Source organism: Mandrillus leucophaeus, unplaced genomic scaffold (assembly GCF_000951045.1).
Source record: "Mandrillus leucophaeus isolate KB7577 unplaced genomic scaffold, Mleu.le_1.0 Scaffold37, whole genome shotgun sequence".
NCBI lineage: Eukaryota > Metazoa > Chordata > Mammalia > Primates > Cercopithecidae > Mandrillus > Mandrillus leucophaeus.
In genome coordinates, this window is record NW_012103920.1 from 2103067 (window position 1) to 2124301 (window position 21235).

At 49.5% G+C, this 21235-nt stretch overlaps 1 protein-coding gene across 1 annotated transcript in view; it reads left to right on the forward strand.

Moving 5' to 3' along the window:
• The window catches only part of PKD1L2 (polycystic kidney disease 1-like 2), a 139916-nt gene that overhangs the window by 32166 nt on the left and 86515 nt on the right, over window positions 1-21235 (forward strand). Inside the window, exons 8-17 of the mRNA XM_011990120.1 lie at window positions 2380-2457; window positions 5780-5829; window positions 8014-8131; window positions 9045-9252; window positions 13220-13340; window positions 14736-14877; window positions 16526-16702; window positions 18735-18880; window positions 19556-19750; window positions 19804-19908. Coding sequence (XP_011845510.1) covers window positions 2380-2457; window positions 5780-5829; window positions 8014-8131; window positions 9045-9252; window positions 13220-13340; window positions 14736-14877; window positions 16526-16702; window positions 18735-18880; window positions 19556-19750; window positions 19804-19908 — 1340 coding nt within the window. The remainder of the gene's footprint in view (window positions 1-2379; window positions 2458-5779; window positions 5830-8013; window positions 8132-9044; window positions 9253-13219; window positions 13341-14735; window positions 14878-16525; window positions 16703-18734; window positions 18881-19555; window positions 19751-19803; window positions 19909-21235) is intronic.

Sequence of the window (21235 nt, forward strand, 5' to 3'; positions counted from 1 at the left end):
CCTTGCGCCCAGCCTGTCTTTTTTTTTGAAATGGAGTCTCTCTCTGTCACCCAGGCTGGAGTGCAGTGGCTTGATCTCAGCTCACTGCAACCTTCACCTCCCAGGTTCAAGAGATTCTCCTGCCTCAGCCTCCCTAGTAGCTGAGACTACAGGCATGTACTACCATGCCTGACTAATTATTTTAGTTTTAGTGGATATGGGGTTTGACCAAGTTGGCCAGGGTGGTCTTGAACTCCTGACCTCACATGATCTGCCTGCCTCAACTTCCCAAAGTGCTGGGATTACAAGCGTGAGCCACCGCGCCTGGCATTCTGAAAGGAGGTGGGGTGGGAAAAGGGTGACATTTAAGCATGTGGAGGTGGGGAATGTTCAGCGCCTGTGCAGTCTGGTCACATGCTTCTTGATGTGTGGTATATCTCATTAGCATGTTAAAGCTCTGCCCTGGGCATGATTTTTAGTATTATAAGGAAGCAAAGGGTAAAGATTGGTCATTTTTCTAGTCTTTGGTGCATGCAGGCTATAGGGTTAACTCCCTTGAGTAAGATTTAAGGTGGGAGCTGTTTATTTTCCTTTCCTCAAGGTCTGCAATCAGTGGGCAAGGTACCTTGAGCAAGATTTACGGTGCAACCTCTGGATGATCTGACGGGGGTCTGTGCCTGCTGTGGGCCACTCTCCCCAACCAGCTTGAAGTAGAGTCCTCGATGAGGCAGGGCAGGGGACCAAGTCCCATCTCTGGTCTATCTCAGAAGTATTTGCAATGATGCTGATGGGAGGACAGACTGGCTGGCACCAGCCAGGGGAGGTGGCCACAGCACCCATTTGCATTTAATCTGTAAGGAACAGAGAGTCCTTGAGGGCCCTGATGAGATCAGCAGGCAGAAATGTGATGAGAATGGCAGAGTCTCCAGCCCATCCAGGACCTGCCCGCAGCACCCCCTGGATCTCAGAGGTGCGCTAGAAAACAGGTGACACTGTGCAGGTGTGGGGTTACAACGCCCTCTGCAAGCAACTCCACAAACCAGATAGCAGAAGGGACGATAGCTTTGAGAAGAAAACCACCGGGGCTTTGCCAGATACCAAGGCTCCAGCTTGGAAGAGGGAAAATCCGGAGGCAGCTGCAGCTGGAAAATCACACCATGCATGGGTTATAAGCCAGATGCAGATTTTGCTTTGTCACCTATAAAAATTACTCCTCCCCTGAAAGTCACGGCTGTAAAGGTCGCTTCGCAGGGGAAGTTGATCTCGGTCTGATAAAATCTCCGCATGCCTTGTGACTTTCGCTCTCTGTTAGATGATGAACAGACTTCTCCTGCCCCTGAGGCCAACAGATTTGGACGACTCCAGGGCTGGCGGTGGGTGGAAGGATGGAAGGGGAACAGGACAGGGCAGGGACATTTGCACTTGGTGGTGCCGGCCTGGTTCTTGAGGTTGAGCAAATGTTTGAAGCTGCCTTTTTATTGTAGGAGCTTCTCTGGGTTCTTGGGGCCCCCAGTTGGGCCTTATAGGCCTTTGCTCCTCGGGTGGAGGGGGATGCCTCCCCATTAGCTGGCCACATGCCCTGGATGCTTCTCCCTGGCCACCTCCCCTCTCTGTCGGACTCTCCTCATTCTCCCTGCCCTTGTCAGCACCCCTCTCCCCAAGGCACACATCTGGTCCACAGAACATTCTGACCCATTTCTTGGCTGACTCCCAGCCAGATGCAGTTCTTTCCCAGATGCAGAAATGCAGCCCCTTCCTCCTGACGCCTTCCACCCCATGCGTGGTGGCATGAGCCTGTAATCCCAGCTACTCGGGAGGCTGAGGCGGGAGAATTACTTGAGCCTGGGAGGTAGGTGGAGGTTGTGGTGAGCTGAGATCGTGCCACTGCACTCTAGTCTGGATGACAGAGTAAGATCCTGTCTCAAAAATAAAATAAAATAAAATAAAATAAAAAATTCCTTCTCCACTCTCTCCACCCTTCTCACAATACTGCTATGTCTCTTCCTCTTGGGAATCCCCAATCTTATCTATTGAAAACCTACTTCTCCTTTGGAATTTAGCTCCAGCCCTGGCTCCATCCTGTGAACCATTTCTTTCTCTCCTGAGGTTGAAGCGGCCCCACCCACTGCCCACAGTGCCCCATGCCGATTCCTCCCATGGTTTGGCGGTCACTGTCCTATGTGTCTACACATCATAAGGCCCCTGAGGACAAGAACCAAGCTCCTTCATCTCTGTGTCCCCAGAGGCTTGCACCGTGCCTGACATACAGCAGGGATTCATTAAATGCTCAGAGGTGAAATATTTCGTTAGAGGCATCAGTGGACTAGGGAAGCAAGCTGGGAGAGTTTTCTTGGTCAAATTCATGACAACGGCTGTGACTCTGGGTCCTTTGTATTGCAGGTACCTTTCTGGTTACCCTGCTGGTGAAGAATGCCTTCTCCAACCTGAGTTTGGAAATCGGGAACATCACTATCACAGGCAAGGTGTTTCTGCAAGGGGGCATAAAACCTTTTACCAGGAGTCCAGGGCATTGCAACTGCTTAGGCTCTAGTGAGGGGCCTTTCCAAACACGGCTCTGAATATGTATCTTGTACTACAGATGGTTAGAATCCTCCAGTTATTCTAAGGAGGCAATGATGTTTACAGTAAAACATTTAACCACTGATACAGAATTCTAAAACGAGAGTTTGCGTTCATTATGATGCTTTAAGCTGCAAGTAACAGAAAGTCCAACCTAAGTAGCTTCAGATTCAGGGCTTTCTCATCTCACATAAGAAGTTGGAGGTAAGCACTTCCAGGGTTGGTTCGGTGGCTCAGCGATGCCAGCAAGAAACCAGGCTCAGTCTATCTTTCTCCTCTGCCATCCTTAGAGCTTTGGGGCTGCCTTAGGCTTGCTGCTCAGGGAATCAAAGTGACTGCTGCAGTTCCAGATATTGCATGTCAACCCAGCATTATCCAGCAGCGGGAGAAGGGGTTTCCTCGTGTGCACCTCTTTTTGTTAGGGGAAAAATCTTTCCCACTCTACACAATCATCACCTCAGATACCATGACCAAAGTAGGGTCATGTCTGCAGCTATAAAGTGCACTGGAAAAGCAGATACCCAGCGTTTTCAGGTTCTGTGGGAGAAGGTGGATTCTGGCTGCCAGGAGGAAGGCTGGGGTAATGGCTGTTGGGGAACTAGCTGACAGTAGCCATCACAGAGGTAGAAATCACTTGAATGTGTTTGCTAGGACAGTTCAAGTAGCAAGGGACAGAAAAGAAGCTCAAACTGGCTTGAGTCAAAAGGAAATTTTATCAGCTCAGAAAATGAAAAGCTGGTTGGTCACCGTGGCTCGTGCCTACAATCCCAGCATTTTGGGAGGCCGAGGTGGTGGATCACTTGAGATCAGAAGTTCGAGACCAGCCTGGCCAACATGACGAAAACCTGTCTCTACTAAAAATATGAAAATTAGCTGGGCGTGGCGGCACACACCTGTAGTCCCAGCTACTGGGGAGGCTGAGGCAAGGAGAATCGTTTGAGCCCAGGAGGCAGAGGTTGCAGTGAGCCAAGATCATGCCACTGCACTCCAGCCTGGGTGACAATGTGAGATGGTGTCCCCTCCGAAAAGAAAAACGAAAATGAAAATGAAAAGCCCAGGGAGCGGACCTGTTCTTAAACACAGCTGGATGCGTTGCTCAGACAATATCTTCAGAAACCTGCCTCTCTCCCCCTCTGGTTCTGCGATGGCTTCTTTTGGATTCTCTCTTTCTGGCAGTAGTAAGATGGCCCCAGGCTTTGATCCTTAACCCCAGAGGAGAAAGAGCACCTCTTGATGGAGATTTCTAGTAGAAGTCCTGAGGCTGCGTCTTGCTGGCTGAAACTCAGTTCATGGTTTCTCCTGGACCAGCTGCTGAGACCAGGGGAAGTGGCAGTCAGTTTGGCAGGTCACAGTCTCATGCCCACACTGGAGTACAATGTAGGGTCAGCTTCACCCAAACCAAGGCCTGAGAGTTGGGGAGGGATGGTTCTTAGGGAAAATATCACCCAAGATGCTGCTACCAAGGGAGCGAGGCATAGATGCCTGGAAATTCGACAGCCAGATATGGGATTTGAGGCCCAGAAAGTTTAATTGACTTTGCAGAAGTCACACGGCTGATTCATGGCAGGATCAAAGGCAGCAAATATTTCTCCTAATTTTTTCATTCGGGGTGATTGGACTGCCTTCCTTCTTAAGGTTAAGAAAGCCCCCTTTGTCTGGCATCTTAGCCTTGATTTGTATAGTTTTACATGCCTGTGGAATTATAGTTGTGTGAATGAGAATTCACTGGGAGAGAGTTTTTTAAAGATCAGTGCTACTGATCTTTATATATATCCTTATATATATATCCAGGGCCTTAGTGAATCACACAAAATAACTGTAAGTTCCTATCTTAATCACTATACTTTAATTAGACATTAATCATTAATATTTCAATATTTTCAGCAGGCCGGGCACAGTGGCTCACGCCTGTAATCCCAACACTTTGGGAGGTCGAAGCGGGTGGATCACTGGAGGTCAGAGGTTCAAGATCAACCTGGCCAACATGGTGAAACCCTGTCTCTACTAAAAATACAAAAATTAGCTGGGTATGGTGGTGCACACCTATAATCCCAGCCACTTAGCAGGCTGAGGCAGGAGAATCGCTTGAACCCGGGAGGTGCAGGTTGCAGTGAACCAAGATCATGCCACTACACTACAGCCTGGGCAACAGAGCTAGACTCCATCTCAAAAATATATATTTTTTCAGAGACATCAATTGATTGTACCTTTTTCCATTGTTTAAACTTGACACGCTAGCATTCTTTCTAGATGTATAGTTTACAAAGTAATTCTATAAACAGCACTACATTCAGTCTTCCCGGAGCCCTGAGAAAAACGGATGGCCTCCAGGCATTTTTACAAATGAGGAAACCAAGACTCAGAGAGGATGACTCACCTGCCCAGTTCACATAGCCAATAGGAGGCCAGTAAGAGAATCTGACAGCAGCATAGTGTGTGGTGACCACTCCACCCACTTGCCAGAGGTGAGCGTGCCCATCTCTCCTCACTCCATATTCAGTAGCATCAGGTTTATAGCTTGGTGGGAACATTTATACCATGGAAACTGACAAACACTACAAATCAAGGCTCCTCACTCCCACCTCCTTTACTGGTAGTTAAACATTAGCAGTGCAGGCTGGGCCCAGTGGATCATGCCTCTAATCCCAGCACTTTGGGAGGTCGAGATAAGCGGATCACCTGAGGTCAGGAGTTTAAGCCCAGCCTGGCCAACAAGGTGAAATGCTGTCTTTACCAAAAATACAAAAAATTAGCTGGGTGTGGTGGCGGGCACCTGTAATCCCAGCTACTCGGGAGGCTGAGGCAGGAGAATGGCTTGAACCTGGGAGACAGAGGTTGCAGTGAGCCCAGATCATGCCACCGCACTCCAGCCTGAGAGAGAGAGAGCGAGACTCTGTCTTGAAAACAACAACAACAACAACAACACATTAGCAGTGCATAACTGCATCTGTCTGACTCTAAATCTTGTGTTTTATCTGCCCTGGCAGCTGCCTCTTTCTCAACTACCAAAGAGGTGTCTTCAGTCCAGCGGTGGACATGATGGCTCACTTTTAATCCATTCCCTATGACCTGAACATTTGCTATGTTCCCTTAAACCATTTTCAAAGACAGGCTGATGCTCCTGGTGGCATTTTCCACATGACTCTCTGACACTATCTTTTGGCAACCTTTTATAAGGTTTCCAACCAAAGCTTGATACCCCTTCCCACTGTGTTCACAGCCCCTTCCAGTCTCCAAGAACCATCTGGGATGAATGCTGAAGGAAAGAATGTGAGTATTGTCTTCAAATAACATTTAACCTGGCCAGGCGCGGTGGCTCACACCTGTAATCCCAGCACTTTGGGAGGCCGAGGCGGGCAGATTACGAGGTCAGGAGATCGAGACCATCCTGGCTAACACAGTGAAACCCCATCTCTACTAAAAATACAAAAAATTAGCTGGGCGTTGTGGCGGGCGCCTGTAGTCCCAGCTAGTCAGGAAGCTGAGGCAGGAGAATGGCGTGAACCCGGGAGGAGGAGCTTGCAGTGAGCCGTGATCGCACCACTGCACTCCAGCCTGGGCAACACAGCGAGACTCAGTCTCAGAAAACAAAAGAAAAAAAAGAAAAAAAAAAGTTTAACCTCACAAGGAAAAGATGTCCAAGCACTCTGTTTTAGTTTTGAGTTTTGGTGTGTTGGTACCAATGGCCAGAGCACTAGGAATCCCTGAGGCGTCTTCCATGTGAAAAGAGGCCTAAAATGACTGAATTCAAACAAAGCAAGTTGTCTAATCACAACAGAGTTAGGTTGTAAATCGATAATAAGCTATCTAGGATATGTAGATATCTGTTAGATATCTTGGCAATTAAACAGCACACTTGTTAAAAAATCAATAGCTCAAGAAGAAATCACAAGGGAAATTAGAAAGTATATCTAACTACATGATAATGACAGCACAACCTATGCAAATTTGTGGAATGCAGCTAAAGCAGTGCTCAGAGGGAAATTTATCACTTTTAATGCTTATATTAGAAAGCAGGACAAAAAAGAAAACTGGCCCAAGCTCTTTAGTTTTTATAACAAAGACTGAGTTCAACTCCTTGCTGTCGACGTTGTTCAGGCATGCATTTATTCTATAATGAAGATTTATTTTGCATCTACAGCGTTCAAGGCTAGGTATTAGGGGCTGGAAATGCAATAGTGAATAAGCACATATAGTCCCCGCCTTCATGAAGTTTACTGAGTAATACTAATGAATATATTGGCCAGGTACGGTGACTCATGCCTGTAATCCCAGCACTTTGGGGGGCCCAGGTGGGAGGATCACTTGAGCCCAGGAGTTCGAACAACAAAGTGAGACCCTCATCTCTCAAAAAAAAAAAAAAAAAAAAAAAATTAAAAATTAGCCAGTCATTAAGGTGCATGCCTGTGGTCCCAGCTACTTGGGAGGCTGAGGTGGGAGGATAGTTTGGGCCTGAGAGGTTGAGGCTGCAGTGAGCCATGGCTGTGCCACTGCACTCCAGCCTGGGTAATAGAGTAAGACCCTGTCTCAAAAAAAAAAAAAAAAACAAAAAAACAAAAAAACTCCAACAAACAAATTATCATAGAATTAGAAATTGTGATAAGTATCGAATAAGAACCAATAGGGTGCAGCGATAGCAATGGACAGGGTGGTCTGGCTGATGTGGTCAGACACGGCCTCTCCAGAGGTGACGTGTAAGTGGACACGTGAAGATCAGCCAGCCAGCCATGCTGGAAAGCAGAACAAGAGCTTTCTGAGCGGGCAGATCTCAGAGGCAGGCGATGGCCTGAAGCCAGCATGGCTGGAGCCTGGTGGAGGAGAGGGATGTAGGAGATTATGGACACAGAGGCCAGATCACGCGGAGCCTTAGGTGCCAAGGCAAGAAGTTTGGATTTTATTCTCAGGCCATGGGAGGCCACTGGGGGTTGAGTTCCACTGTAGCCCCGTGTTATTTCAGGTCAGGACTTCGGGGCTTGAGCAAGAAGCTCTACAGCCCGAGCTGTTTAACAAGTCCCACCAGAACTTACTCCAGGAATACCCCGTGTTTCTAGAGCCCACACTCAGAATCACATTACATAGCCAGGGATCCTGAGCAACCGATTTCTGGAGCCCACACTCAGAATCACATTACTTAGCCAGGGATCCTGAGCAAGCGATTTCTGGAGCCCACACTCAGAATCACATTACTTAGCCAGGGATCCTGAGCAACCGATTTCTGGAGCCCACACTCAGAATCACATTACATAGCCAGGGATCCTGAGCAAGCGATTCCATGCCCCATGAGGGGAAGGAAGCCAAGGGGATTGGCCAGTGTCTGTCTCCACTCCACCCCTTACACTGAGGCTGCTTTTGGTGCAGACTGCTCTGGGGTGAAAGGGGGATGCCAAAGGCACCCCACAGTGAGCCTGAGCTAACTGTAGTGGGAGTCTCACCAGCTGGCTGCTTTTTTTGCAGAAAGATAAAGGTGATATGGAGGTGTCTATCCAACCTGGTCCATACGTGGATCCTTTCACGACAGTGACCCTGGACTGGCCGGACAATGATAAGGAATTACGCTTCCAATGGTCATGTGGTAGGTGATGATAGAGTTCTTTTTTTTTTTTTTTTGAGACAGAGTTTCGCTGCCCAGCCTGGAGTGCAATGGCGCGATCTCGGCTCACTGCAACCTCCGCCTCCTGGGTTCAAGCCATTCTCCTGCCTCAGCCTCCTGAGTAGCTGGGATTATAGGTGCCCACCACCACACCCAGCTAATTTTTGTATTTTTAGTAGAGATAGGGTTTCACTTTGTTGGCCAGGCTGATCTCGAACTCCTGACCTCAGGCGATCCTCCTGCCTCGGCCTCCCACAGTGCTGGGATTACAGAAATAAGCCACCGTGCACTGCCGATGATAGAGTTCTTGAATTGTCCTGTTTCATTAAGAAGTGGTGAGCAGCGGTCAGACTTTGCTGTTCTTTTTCTTAGTCTTCACACCAGCTTTTCCTATGGCCGACATTTTGTGTAACTTGTACATGCCAGACCTTGCAAATTCCATGGAAATAGCAGGTGGGGCTGAGCCTAGTTGCTCGTGCCTGTAATCCCAGCACTTTGGGAGGCTGAGGCAGGTGGATCACTGGAGGTCAGGAGTTCAAGACCAGCCTGGTCAACTTGGTGAAACCCCATCTCTACTAAAAATAGAAAAATTAGCCAGATGTGGTGTTGCATGCCTGTAATCCTAGCTACTCTGGAGGCTGAGGCAGGAGAATCGTTTGAACCCAGGAGGCAGAGGTTGCAATGAGCCAAGATCGCGCCATTGCACTCCAGTCTCGGCAACAAGGGCGAAACTCCATCTCAAATAAGTAAATAAATAAATAAATTTAAAAAGTGACGTTAAAAAAATTAAAATGTTTATTTAGAGCTGATGTTATTATTCATGACCCCTCTCAAAACCAGTGTGTGCCACGTTCAGGGCCGCTGATGGATAACAGCGTCTGTCCGTTTCTCTCAGGGCGTTGCTGGGCTCAGTGGAGCGGCTGTGTTGCGAGGCAGCTGCTGCACACAGACCAGAGGGAGCTGGCGGTTCCAGCATCCTGCCTGCCGCCGCCTGACTCCGCTGTCACCCTGCGCCTGGCTGTTCTGAGAGGTCAGAAGCTGGAGAACAGGGCAGAGCGGTGCCTCTACGTGTCTGCGCCCTGGGAACTCAGGCCTCGAGTCAGGTGGGGCACGTGGGCAGTTCCTCCAGGGTCCTGATTCATTCGTTCAGCCGACACTTACCGAGGACCCACTAAGGCCGGGGCTGCCTTGGGGCAGGGCTGGCTGTGGGGGTCTCTGTTCTCTTGGGGGTTAGCTACCACCTGGTGATCAGCACTGCTGGCGTGAATGAAGAAGGGAGACAGCGCACGTCTATGAAAACTGCCCTGACTGGGGATCAGAGAGGCTTCTCTCAGGAACTGAAGCTCAGCAGAGATGTTCGGGAGAAACTCACAGGGCAGGGAACGGGCAGCTGGAGCAGGAATAGAGCGGGCAAAGGGAGGGAGCAGAGAATCATCAGGGAGTGAAAGAGGCCAGTGTCCTGAGGATGGAAAAGAGAAGGGTGGGAAGGAGCTGGTAGTGTAGGCAGGGCTCAAGTGGGGCCTTGCCGGTCATATCAAGATTTTACCCTTTTTCCTAAGAGTGATACAGAGAAATCACCCGAGAGTTCTTTATTTCTATTTTTATTTTTATTTTTATTTTTTTGAAATGGAGTCTCGCTCTGTCACCCAGGCTGGAGTGCAGTGGCGCCACTGCAGCTCACTGCAGCCTCCGCCTCCCAGGTTCAAGCCTTTCTCCTGCCTCAGACTCCCGAGTAGCTGGGATTACAGGCACGCGTGCTACCGTGCCCAGCTAATTTTTATGTTTTTTGTAGAAGCGGGGTTTCACCATGTTGGATAGGCTGGTCTCGAACTCCTGACCTTAGGTGATCCACCTGCCTCGGCCTCCCAAATTGCTGGGATTACAGGAAATGAGCCACCGTGCCCAGCCAAGCATCCAACAGTTCTAAGCATGTTACTTCAATATGCTCTGGCGACTCGGTGGAGAATGACTTGGAAGAGGGCCAGGGAAGACTCAGGGAGATTGCCCAGGCTCTTGCAGGAGTCAAAGTAGGAGGTCAAAGTTGCTTGGCCTATCAGCCAGTCCCTGCAGGAAGCAGATGGCTCAGCCAAACCAGGAATAAATGGAAGAGAGCTGGATGAAGGGACCGTTTGCAGGTGAGGGCAGGGATAAGGGAATGAACCAGGGGCAACAAGGCAAGAATATAACCAAGGAAAGCCATTATCACCCCCAGGAATGCAGAGGTAAGATAACGGGATGGCATTACTAGAAGTCCTGGGAGCTGTCGCTGTGGGAGAGGGACCTCCCAACGGGAGATGTGGCCTTAGTTGGAGAAGCACAGCCTCTCCCACCTACAGCCCATCGGGGAAAAGAGCAGGGAAAGCCATGAATAAATTCCCCAAACTCTCTCCTCTTACCCTCCAGTCCTCTGTCAATGCTTCCCATTGGCTGGACCCAGTCAGAAGCTGGAGGGTGTGGCAGCTTGGGTGATGCAGTCACCCAAGTCTAGAAAGCTCAGTCTCCCAGGTCAGAGCCGCAAGTGGGGGGAGACTGGAACAGAGAGGCAGATACAGAATGTCCCGCACACTTGGACTAGGACAGACATGAGGAAAGAAGCAGGAAGATTCAAGAGCTATCGTCAAGTTCAGACCAAAGGGGAAACTGGGGAACTGTCCTGTGGAGGGCAGGTCTATGCAAACCTTCCCCCAAAGTCTGAGGAAGCAGAGAGGCCGAAGAAAGAAGCTGACATGTTTAGTTTCTCAGAAAGGAACATTTAATTGAGACTTGTGAACAGAAACCATGATGTCCAGGGCGGCTGCAAGACAAGATGGTGAATGCCAGCACCATGACCCCCCTGAACCAGGGCTTATATACCACAGGGAAGGAATGTGTAGGACAATTGTAGGGAAAGGCAAGAATACTATGTGAATCTCTTTCAGGGCAGTACTCACAGTAAGTACATGCTCTTACACAAAGAACTGTAGAGAGAATAGAAATCTTAGAGGGATTCCTGGAATTGGAATTAATCAGTAGTCAACATGACAGATTAGCATCCAAGATGGAGTTGCTTTGGCCTTCATAGAGACTTTATAGAGAAGACCAAGAGTTTGGATCCAGACACAATGGTTCAGGTTCTATCTGCCCACTTAGAAGTTACATGACATAAGCTTTCGGGACCTGGTTTGCTCATCTGTGATGTGGGGATGCTAATATGTCACTCATAGGGCTATTGTGAGCATTGGACAAGCTAGAGACAATGGAAGTAACGTGTGCATGGCAGGCACACTGTCAAACCACAGCATTAGTTTACTATTATCAGAACTAAAAAGAATCACAGAAATTATCTAGGCTATCCCCTCATTTTTCAGGTGAGGAAACTGAGGCTTAGAGAGTTTAAGTGATTTGGCCAGACATGGTGGCTCATATCTGTAATCCCAGCACTTTGGGAGGCCGAGGAGGGTGGATCACCTGAAGTCAGGAGTTTGAGACCAGCCTGGCCAACATGGTGAAACCCCGTCTCTACTAAAAAAATACAAACATTAGCTGGGTGTGTTGATGAGCGCCTGTAATCCCAGCTACTTGGGAGTCTGAGGCAGGAGAATTGCTTGAACCAGGAGGCAGAGGCTGCAGTGAGCTGAGATTGCACCACTGTACTCCAGCCTGGGCGATAGAGTCTCAGTCTCAAAAAAAAAAAAAAAAAAAAGCGTTTAAGTGATGCACACAAGGTGACCATTTATAAGCGATAAGGACGGGATTAGAACCCAGGTCCTGTCTCAGCCTCATTCACCTTCCATATCATTATGCTGTGCAGTGAATGAAATGGGAATTCAGTCAGGCCATGACTCAGTCCATCTTCACAACCAAGGCTATGTCCCGGCGTTGGTTGGGGCGGGGACGGCTTTTATTCCGTCTTTAATTTGAAAAAGGGCCATTCCCTACCCTCTCAAAGGACTTGAGAAGAACTGGACAAAAAACCCGGCCAGTGGTCACAATACCTGTCTGAGTCCATTTTGCACTGTTATAAAGGAATATCTGAGGCTAGGTAATTTATAAAGAAAAAAGGTTGGCCGGGCGCAGTGGCTCATGCCTGTAATCCCAGCACTTTGGGAGGTTGAGGCGGGTGGATCACTTGAGGCCAAGAGTTTGAGACCAGCCAGGCCAACAGAGCAAAATGCTGTCTCTACTGAAAATACAAATTAGCTGGGTATGGTGGTGCATGCCTGTGATCCCAGCTATTCGGGAGGCTGAGACAGGAGAATCGCTTGAATCTGGGAGGCAGAGGTTACAGTGAGCCAAGATCAGGCCACTGCACTCCAGGCTGGGTGACAGAGCCAGACTCTGTCTCAAAAAAAAAAAAAAAAAAAAAAAAAAAAAAAAAAAAGAAAGAAAGAAAGGAAAAAGAAAAGAAAGAAGAAAAAAGGTTCATTTGGCTCATGATTCTTACGGTTGGAAAATCCAAGACCGGACATCTGTATCTGATGAGGGCCTCAGGCTGCTTCCACTTGCCGTGGAAGATGAAGGGGACCTGGTGTGTGCAGAGAAGGGAGGGAGGGGCCAGGCTCTTCTTTTTTTTTTTCTGGAGATGGAGTGTCAATCTGTCACCCAGGTTGGAGTGCAGTGGTGTGATCTTGGCTCACTGCAACCTCCACTTCCCTGGTTCAAGTGATTCTCCTGCCTCAGACTCCCAAGTAGCTGGGACTACAGGCGCTCACCACCGTGCCTGGCTAATTTTTGTATTTTTAGTAGAGATGGGGTTTCACCATGTTGGCCAGGCTGGTCTCAAACTCCTGGCCTCAGATGATCCGCCTGCCTTGGCCTCTCAAAGCGCTGGGATTATAGGCATGAGCCACCACGCCTGGCCATCTTTTTAACAACCAGCTCTGGGGGTGACTAATAGAGCAAGAACTCGCTCCCGAGGGAGGGCATTCATCCATTCATGAGGAATCTGCCCCCATGACCCAAACACCTCCCATTAAGCCCCACCTCCAACATTGGGGATCACATTTCAACATGAGGTTTCGGGGGACAAACATCCAGATGATAGCAATGCCTGGGGGAGCTTCCTCACTCTGTCCTCTGTCTGCCTTTCAGCTGTGAGAGGAACTGCAGGCCAGTTAATGCCAGTGAAGATATTCTGCTCAGGGTCACCATGGGGGAGGACTCCCCAGTGGCTATGTTCAGCTGGTATTTGGACAACACCTCAGCAGAGCAGGTGAGCACAGTGACAATCACTCCAGAATGGAAATCTCCCTTGTGCTTTCAGGACACCCGTGTCGCATGGCCATTACTGGGCCACGGTTGGGTCAACTCCATTCAGAGCGTGTGGTGTGGGACTCAGGGTATTGGGCTAGGGAGAAAATCAGAGAACTGACAGCAGGGCAAATGGGCACAAGGGAGAAAAGCTCTGGAGAAACTTTGCAGCAGTGCTCTTGGCATCTCAGCAAAGTCCCGCTTCCCAGACGGACAATCCTAACTCCAGCTTTCGTGGAATGGCCATTGGTCAACAATTGATGGATGGAGGGTCTAATAGACCAGCCTGTGTGTCCCCAGGTAGGGTGATTTCAGTGGTGCAACTTACACTTCAGGGCTCTCCGTGCGACCAGGCTAAGGCTGGACGCCTCCAGTAACTTTTTTGCCTTGTTTTGTTCTCTGCTGTTTCTCTCTCTTCACTGCTTTTCCCTGGGAACCCTCCTTCAATAAATAACCTGCACATAAGGCTGGGTATGGTGGCTCATGCCTGTAATCCCAGCACTTTGGGAGGCCAAGCCAGGCAGATCACCTGAGGTCAGCGGTTTGAGACCAGCCTGGCCAACATGGTGAAACCCTGTCTCTACTAAAAATACAAAAACATTAGCGGAGTATGGTGATGTGCGCCTGTAATTCTACCTACTCGGGAGGCTGAGGCAGGAGAATCACTTGAACCTGGGAGGCAGAGGTTGCAGTGAGCTGAGATCATCCACTGCACTCTAGCCTGGGCAGCAGAGTAAGACTCTGTCTCAAAAATATTTTCTTTTTCTTTATCTTTTTTTTTTTTTTTTTTTTTGAGATAGAGTCTCACTCTGTCACCCAGGCTGGAGTACAGTGGCACGATCTCGGCTCACTGCAACCTCTGCCTCCTGAGTACAAGTGATTCTCCTGCCTCAGCCTCACAAGTAGCTAGGATTACAGGCGCACACCACCATGCCCAGCTAATTTTTGTATTTTTAGTAGAGACACAGTTTCATTAAACTACAGAGTTTAGTAGAGACAGAGTTTGGCCAGGCTGGTCTCGAACTCCTGAGCTCAGGTAATCCTCCCACTTCGGCCTCCCAAAGTGCTGGGATTACAGGTGTGAGCCACTGTGCCTGGCTCAAAAATAAATAAATAAATAACCTGCACACAAATCCCCATCTGAGGCTCTGCTTCTGGGGAGCCCAACCTGAGACAAACACCCCAATGAGGCTGGAAAGTGGATATTCCAGGTGATTTCTTGGGGAGCTAGGGCTGCCTGCCCTCCATTCATCAGTAATAAATCTGAAAGGCTGTCTAGCACCCAGAAGCCACTGTCCTGCTGCAGTCCAGTGGCCTGGCTATAGCGTCAGGAGCCCTGGGCGATCCTCTCTTTCAGGCCGAGCCCCTCCCGGATGCCTGCGGACTCAGAGGATTTTGGCCAAGTTCCTTAACCCTCCTCCAAAGCAACACCTCCACGTTGTTGCTGAACAGCTCCTTTCTGCAGTCCTGGGGAGAGGTCATCCGAATCAGAGCCACAGGTGCGAAGCCTCCCTTTTATCTCCTCTCAGGGAACCCAGATAAACCCAGAAACACTCAGATACTGGGCATGAGTTTATTTTTCTTTTCTCTTTTAAATACGGAAATAGAGAGATGGGATCTCACTATGTTGCCCAGGCTGGTCTTGAACTCCTGGAGTCAAAGGATCCTCCTGCCTCAGCCTCCTAAAGTGCCGGGATGGCAGGTGTGAATCACCACACCCAGCCAGGGCATCAGCTTAGCGCAGAGGCCACAGCGCAGGCTCTGGTGTGAATCGCACCACTGCCGCTTTCTACATGGGAAACTCTAGGCAGAGGATTTCACCTCTCTGTGCCTCAGTTTCCTCACATGTAAACTGGGATAATCGAAATGCCTGCCTCAGAATGGTTATTTTGCAGGATGAATGAGATAACCCCAGTGTTACAAGCAGGTCATTCTGGGGTCATGCAACCTGCATGCCCTGCCGGGATTGTTCAGGGCTTTTTGTTTAAAACAAGCCCAGTGTGGGAAACAGATTCTCAAACACACAGACAATGGAGGTGATGATTCTTTCTAGGATCACTTCGCTTCCGTATTTCCCGAAGTGGCCACAGACCATGCATATCAGGAGAAACTAGAGTATTAGTTAAAAATGCATGCTTTTGGGTCCACCCCAAACTTTCTGAATTGGGTCTAGGCCAAAGCATGAGTTTTTATGGGTTAAAATTCTCTTTACGCCCAGCTCTTCCAGGCACGCACTCTCTGAAAACCTAGGTGGCTACTCCAGGTGATGTGGGATGTGACTGCAGGTCCACTTGTGGCTCTTTACAGCGATCTGGGGGCCTGGGAAGAGTGTGGGCTTCGGGGTGGGCTCAGCCTGTTTCCGGATCCTGGTTCTGGTTTTTCCTGGCTCCGTGATCTTGAGCATTTTCCCAGCATATGCCCACCTCGTGAGGTCTCTGTGGGGAAGCCGTCATCATCAGCTCACTCTACAGATGAGGAACTGACTCTCGACAAGGTCAAGTTCTCAGCCCGGGTCTGGTGGCTCATGCCTATAATCCCAGCACTTTGGGAGGCTGAGGCGGGAGGATCCCTTGAGGCCAGGAGTTCAAGACCAGCCCTGGCAACAGAGCGAGACCCTGTCTCTACAAAAATTAGAAAGTTAGCCAGCCATGATGGTGCACTCTTGTGGCTCTAGCTGACTCAAGAGGCTAAGGCAGTAGAATCACTTAAGCCTAGGAGTTCAAGGCTACAGTAAGCTATGATTGTACCGCTGGACTCTAGCCTAGGCGACAGAGCCAGACCCTCTTGCTAAAAAGAAAAAAAATTAGGAAAACAAAATTGGAAAAGAAAAGGTCAAGTCCAAGATCACTTGGTTAGCAAATGGCAGAACTAAAATTCAAGCTCAGGTCTGTCTGATGATCTTCCCCTATCTCTGCTCAGTTTCTCAAAGTGAGGCCCTGGGATCTCTTGCATCAGAGTTTAATTGTTGAGTTGTTAGATATGTACGTTTCTGGGCTGTCCCCAGAATCTCCAGAGACATCTGAGGTTCTGGGTTTGACGTAGGGCCCAGGAATCTCTGTGTTAACGAGCTCACAGGGAGATCTAACGGCAGGATGGAGTCTGTGGGCCCCATATGGCCGCCTGAGCATGATGTGTGCTCACTCTCAGCACTGAGCAGGCACGCCTATGGGGAGGACACCTACGTGATCAGCGCTCTGCCTCCGGCCGAGGTGCCTGCCTGCACTGTTGCCCCGGAGGAGGGTACTGTTCTGACGAGCTTCGCCATCTTCTGCAACGCCTCCACGGCCCTGGGACCCTTGGAGTTCTGCTTCTGCCTGGAATCAGGTACCAGCTGAGGACTCTGCTCTTCCCTCGGCTTCTGGGCTCATCTTCTTGCAGAACAGGGGCCTGTTCTCTATGGGAGCTGCAAAGAATGTGTTCTGTGTGTGAAAGAGGTTGCCAGGATGAGGGCTTCCCTAAAGCTTAACCCCTAGCCCCAAAACACTGACCCAGCCATCATTCCACCGAGACATGAGGAGAAGGTCTCATCAGTACCTCCTCCACAACTAGAAGCCCAAATCCATTGTCCTCGCATGGGGGACATTGATGGAGTGAAATGAACAAGGATACTCAAAACTATGACCTTGTAGGGCGGCCACCAAGACACCATCCCCCAAGCCCCGCTCACCACACACACAGACACACACACACACATGCACACACACACTCGGAGTAGCTGAGACTCCAAGAAACCTGGAGCTATTCAAGAAGACAGAGATGGGTCTGGTTAACAGAATCTTCAACAATTTCATTGATGCTGCTTTGCAGGCAGCCCCAGGGAATGGGTGATACCGCAGAACGAGCTGAGCTGAAAGAACATTTGCAAAGGTATACAGGTGACAAACATGGAAGATCCCATCCACAAGGCATAAAACCCTGCACAGTCTCCCTGCTGTCACCCTAACCACCCACATCCAGGGACAGCCACAGGGCATTAGCAGGAGAGATGGGGGAGCCACTCGCATTGCATTTATTCTTCCATTTGGGGAGTGATTGGTCCTTGGAGGGCTCATCTGAGCCCTTATCTCCACCTGGTGGGCTTTGGCTTCTTTTTTTAGTTTGTCTTTTTTTTTTTTTTTTTTTTTGAGACAGAGTTTTGCTCTTGTTGCCCAGGCTGGAGTGCAGTGGCACAATCTTGGCTCACTGCAATCTCTGCCTCCCGGGTTCAAGCGATTCTCTTGCCTCACCCTCCCGAGCAGCTGAGATTACAGGCGCCTGCCACCACACCCAGCTAATTTTTGTATTGGGTTTCACTATGTTGGCCAGGCTGGTCTCAAACTCCTGACCTCCGGTGATCCATCCGCCTCAGCCTCCCAAAGTGCTGGGATTACAGATGTAAGCCACGTGCCCAGGAGGGCTTTGGCATTTTGTGCTCTGAAAATGCTCTAGTCAGGTTGTAATTTTCCTCCAAAGTCAGGTACCAGGAGTGTTGCCAGGATGATCCCCCAAATCCAGCGTGAAACATCACAATGGTGTAAACATTGCACCTTGATTAGGGAAAGGGCACATCAGCTACTGTAACACCCAAGGGAGTGTAGTTTTCACAGTGCCCTGTCTCATAGATGTGGAAACACACCACTATTAAGAGGGCTGTGAATGGGGCTGAGTCTGAAAGGAAAAAGTTCAAGCAAGGTAAGTGGATTTTATTTCAAACCTGCGTCCCGCCAGAGGGAAAGGCCAGGACAGCTGCTCTAATTCCAATAGGCTAGTCTGCTGTAGTACCTCTCCCGCCTCATCCAAGTGAGCATGGAGGCAGGAAAGTGTGGCTACAGAAAAACGAGCCCCAGGCCAGGCGTCGTGGCTCATGCCCATAATCCCAGCACTTCGGGAGGCCAAGGTGGCTGGATCACCTGAGGTCAGGAGTTCGAGACCTAATTTTTACATTTTTTTTTGTAGATACAAGGTCTTCCTAAGTTGCCCAGGCTGGTCTTGAACTCCTCGCCCCTGAGCTAATTTTTAAGTTGTCATTGTTGCTCCTCCTCACCCTCTTCCTTCTTTTTCTTCCTCTTATAATTTGGTTTACCACCTTGACTTAAAAAAAAAAAAAAAAAACTGTAAATGGGATATTTTTCCTGCAATTTTTTTATGGATTTTAGTAAAATTATTCCAAAGTTACAGCAACCTGGAGTTGCTTAGAGAAGACAGTAAATCAGCATATGTGACTGTCTCTTACATGAAAGTGTGGAATCCCAAGAGCCTACTATGCCTTCAAGAGCTGTGACTTTTGTGTCCCTGTGATCAGGCTCTCCCTGAGTGGGTTGCAGTCTACCTGGGGCTTAGAGATGCCCCCTCATTGGTCCATTTCTGGTCTTGCCAGGTTCCTGCCTACACTGTGGCCCTGAACCTGTCCTCCCATCAGTGTATCTGCCACTTGGAAAGGAGAACAATGACTTCATGCTGACAGTAGTTATTTCTGCCACCAATCGTGCAGGGGACACACAGCAGACCCAGGCTGTGGCTAAGGTGGGTGGTGGCAGTGGCCACTGTTTCTTGACTGAGAAAAATTCTCCACCCTTTTGAACCTCACCAAAAAGATGGCTGGATGGAAGATAGCCAGGGGCATAGCCAGATGAGTCACTGATTCATCCATTCCTTCCACAAATATTTACAGGGCATCTACCATGGGCCACGTCCTGGGGGTATAGCCAGGGACGCAACAGACATGGTCTCTACATTTGTAGATCTTATGATTTAGTGGCCAGAATTGGGGGAGGGTCCTGGGAGCTGGTGGGTGAGGAGGGTTGGAGAATGACTCTGGCATGAGTTAGGCCAGCACCTTCAAAGGGCTCAGAGGAAGTAGGACCAAAATTAGCCAACAAGGACTCAAGGAAGGGCCTGGATAAGATCCCAAGATTTCAAGCATCAGAGGCCGGGTGGAGGCGGAAGAGGTTGAGACCAAGAGGAGGAGGGTAGCCAGTGGTAGAGCAATGACTTGTGCCAGCCTGGAGCTGACCAAGGCTTGGTTTGGGTGGCTGTCAGCTGCCTGGTGTGAGCAAGTCTGGGTGCCCTCTAGCCTCAGGAAGTGCCCAAGAACTCCCAGGTGAGGCCAAAGGCATCCAAGCCTGCTCTGGCCCCATGTGACTTCAGAGGCCAGGTTCTTCCTAGCAGGTTCTGAGCACATTTCTGATTTCCCAACAGGTGACACTCGGAGACACATGGGTTGAGGATGTAGCATTCCAGGCTGCAGTGTCAGAGAAAATCTCCACATCTCTGCAAGGCGAGGGTGGCCCCAAGCAGCTCCTCCAGCTGGCCAAGGCCGTGTCCTCCGTGCTGAACCAAGAGCACAAAAGCCAGGGCTCAGGACAGCCACTGAGCATGGACGTCAGACAGAAGGTGCCCGTGGGAAGAGGGGGGGCTCCTTTCATTCCCTTTCTCTGGGGCCCCAGGGTCTGCGTGTGGCCATTTGGGCTGTGCATCAAGGTTCATGGATCGGGGAGAAGCCTGTGGTGTCTCCCAAGCGGCTGACACCACCTCCCTCTCTCTTCTTTTGGGTGAGTGACATAAAGCGAAGAAAATGCCTTCTTCCTTGGTAACCTGCTTTCTCGGCTGGCCCTCATGGAGGCACAGGCCTCTGGGATGGGGAGAGTTTAGAACCCATCACCCTCTCCCCTTCATGTTTCAGATGACAAGGCAGAGCCCCAGAGGAGAAAGGGGACTGCCCTCGGTCACATGGGTAGTGGTTTGGGGTTGGACCTCAGATGGTGTCCCAGCTTTGTCACTTACCATTTGCATTGTCACAGGCCAGGGACAGTTTCAGTTTATAAGCCTCAGTTTCCCCATATGGAAAAGAGGAATAAGAATACTAGTCTCCTCATACAATTGTGGAAAGAATTAAATAAGAATTACAATCCCTGCAACTAAAAAACTAGATAAGATCGCCAACATTCAGCCAGTTTTAATCCACAAAAATGGCCGGTCCATGTTACAACCTAGTATGATAAACTATTGCAGAACCTACGATTGTGTCCACTCCCAGCGCGTGCCACATGAGTTTGCACGTGTGTGTGCATGCAAACACACACACACACACACACACACACACACACACACACTCCTGTGGGCATGGAGAAGAGAAGAAAGACTTCTTTTGGCCCCCTGAAATGTTTGCAGGAAAGTACTGAGTGTGGTGCTGGAGGCCCAGTAGGTACTTAATACAGAAAGCAGGATTGTCATTGTGATCGCTTACACAGAGAAACTAACATGTATCAAGCACCTGCTATGAGCTGCCAGGCCCTGAATGAGGGCTTCATGGATCTGTACTCCCCACTACAACCCTGGGAGGTAAATGGTGAGGCCTCCATCTGTGTTACAGCTGAGGAAACAGAGGGTAAGAGAATCAGAGGTGCCTCCCTGGGTCCCCATGTCTGGTAAGTGGTGAAGCCGGGGTTCAAACCCAGGTTAGAGGATCCCCCTCCACCTCCAGCCCTCTTACCCCAGACCTTTGTTCCACATTCCCTACCCCATCCCCTCTGCCACATACATACACGTTAACTCTCACACATACATACACACACTTTCACACACACTCTTATGCACACACACACACACGCACTCACATATGCTCGCACACACACACACTGACACACATGCTCACACACTCATAAACACATACATGCACTCATATTGACACAGGCTCACACTCACAAACTCATACACACACTGACAGGGGCTCACACACGGTCACACTCACATACACACACACACACATATGCACAAACAAACTCACATACATGCTCACACACATACACTGACACACTCACACATTCATACACACACATACTTACACCTACACACATGCTCTCACACACATACACACAC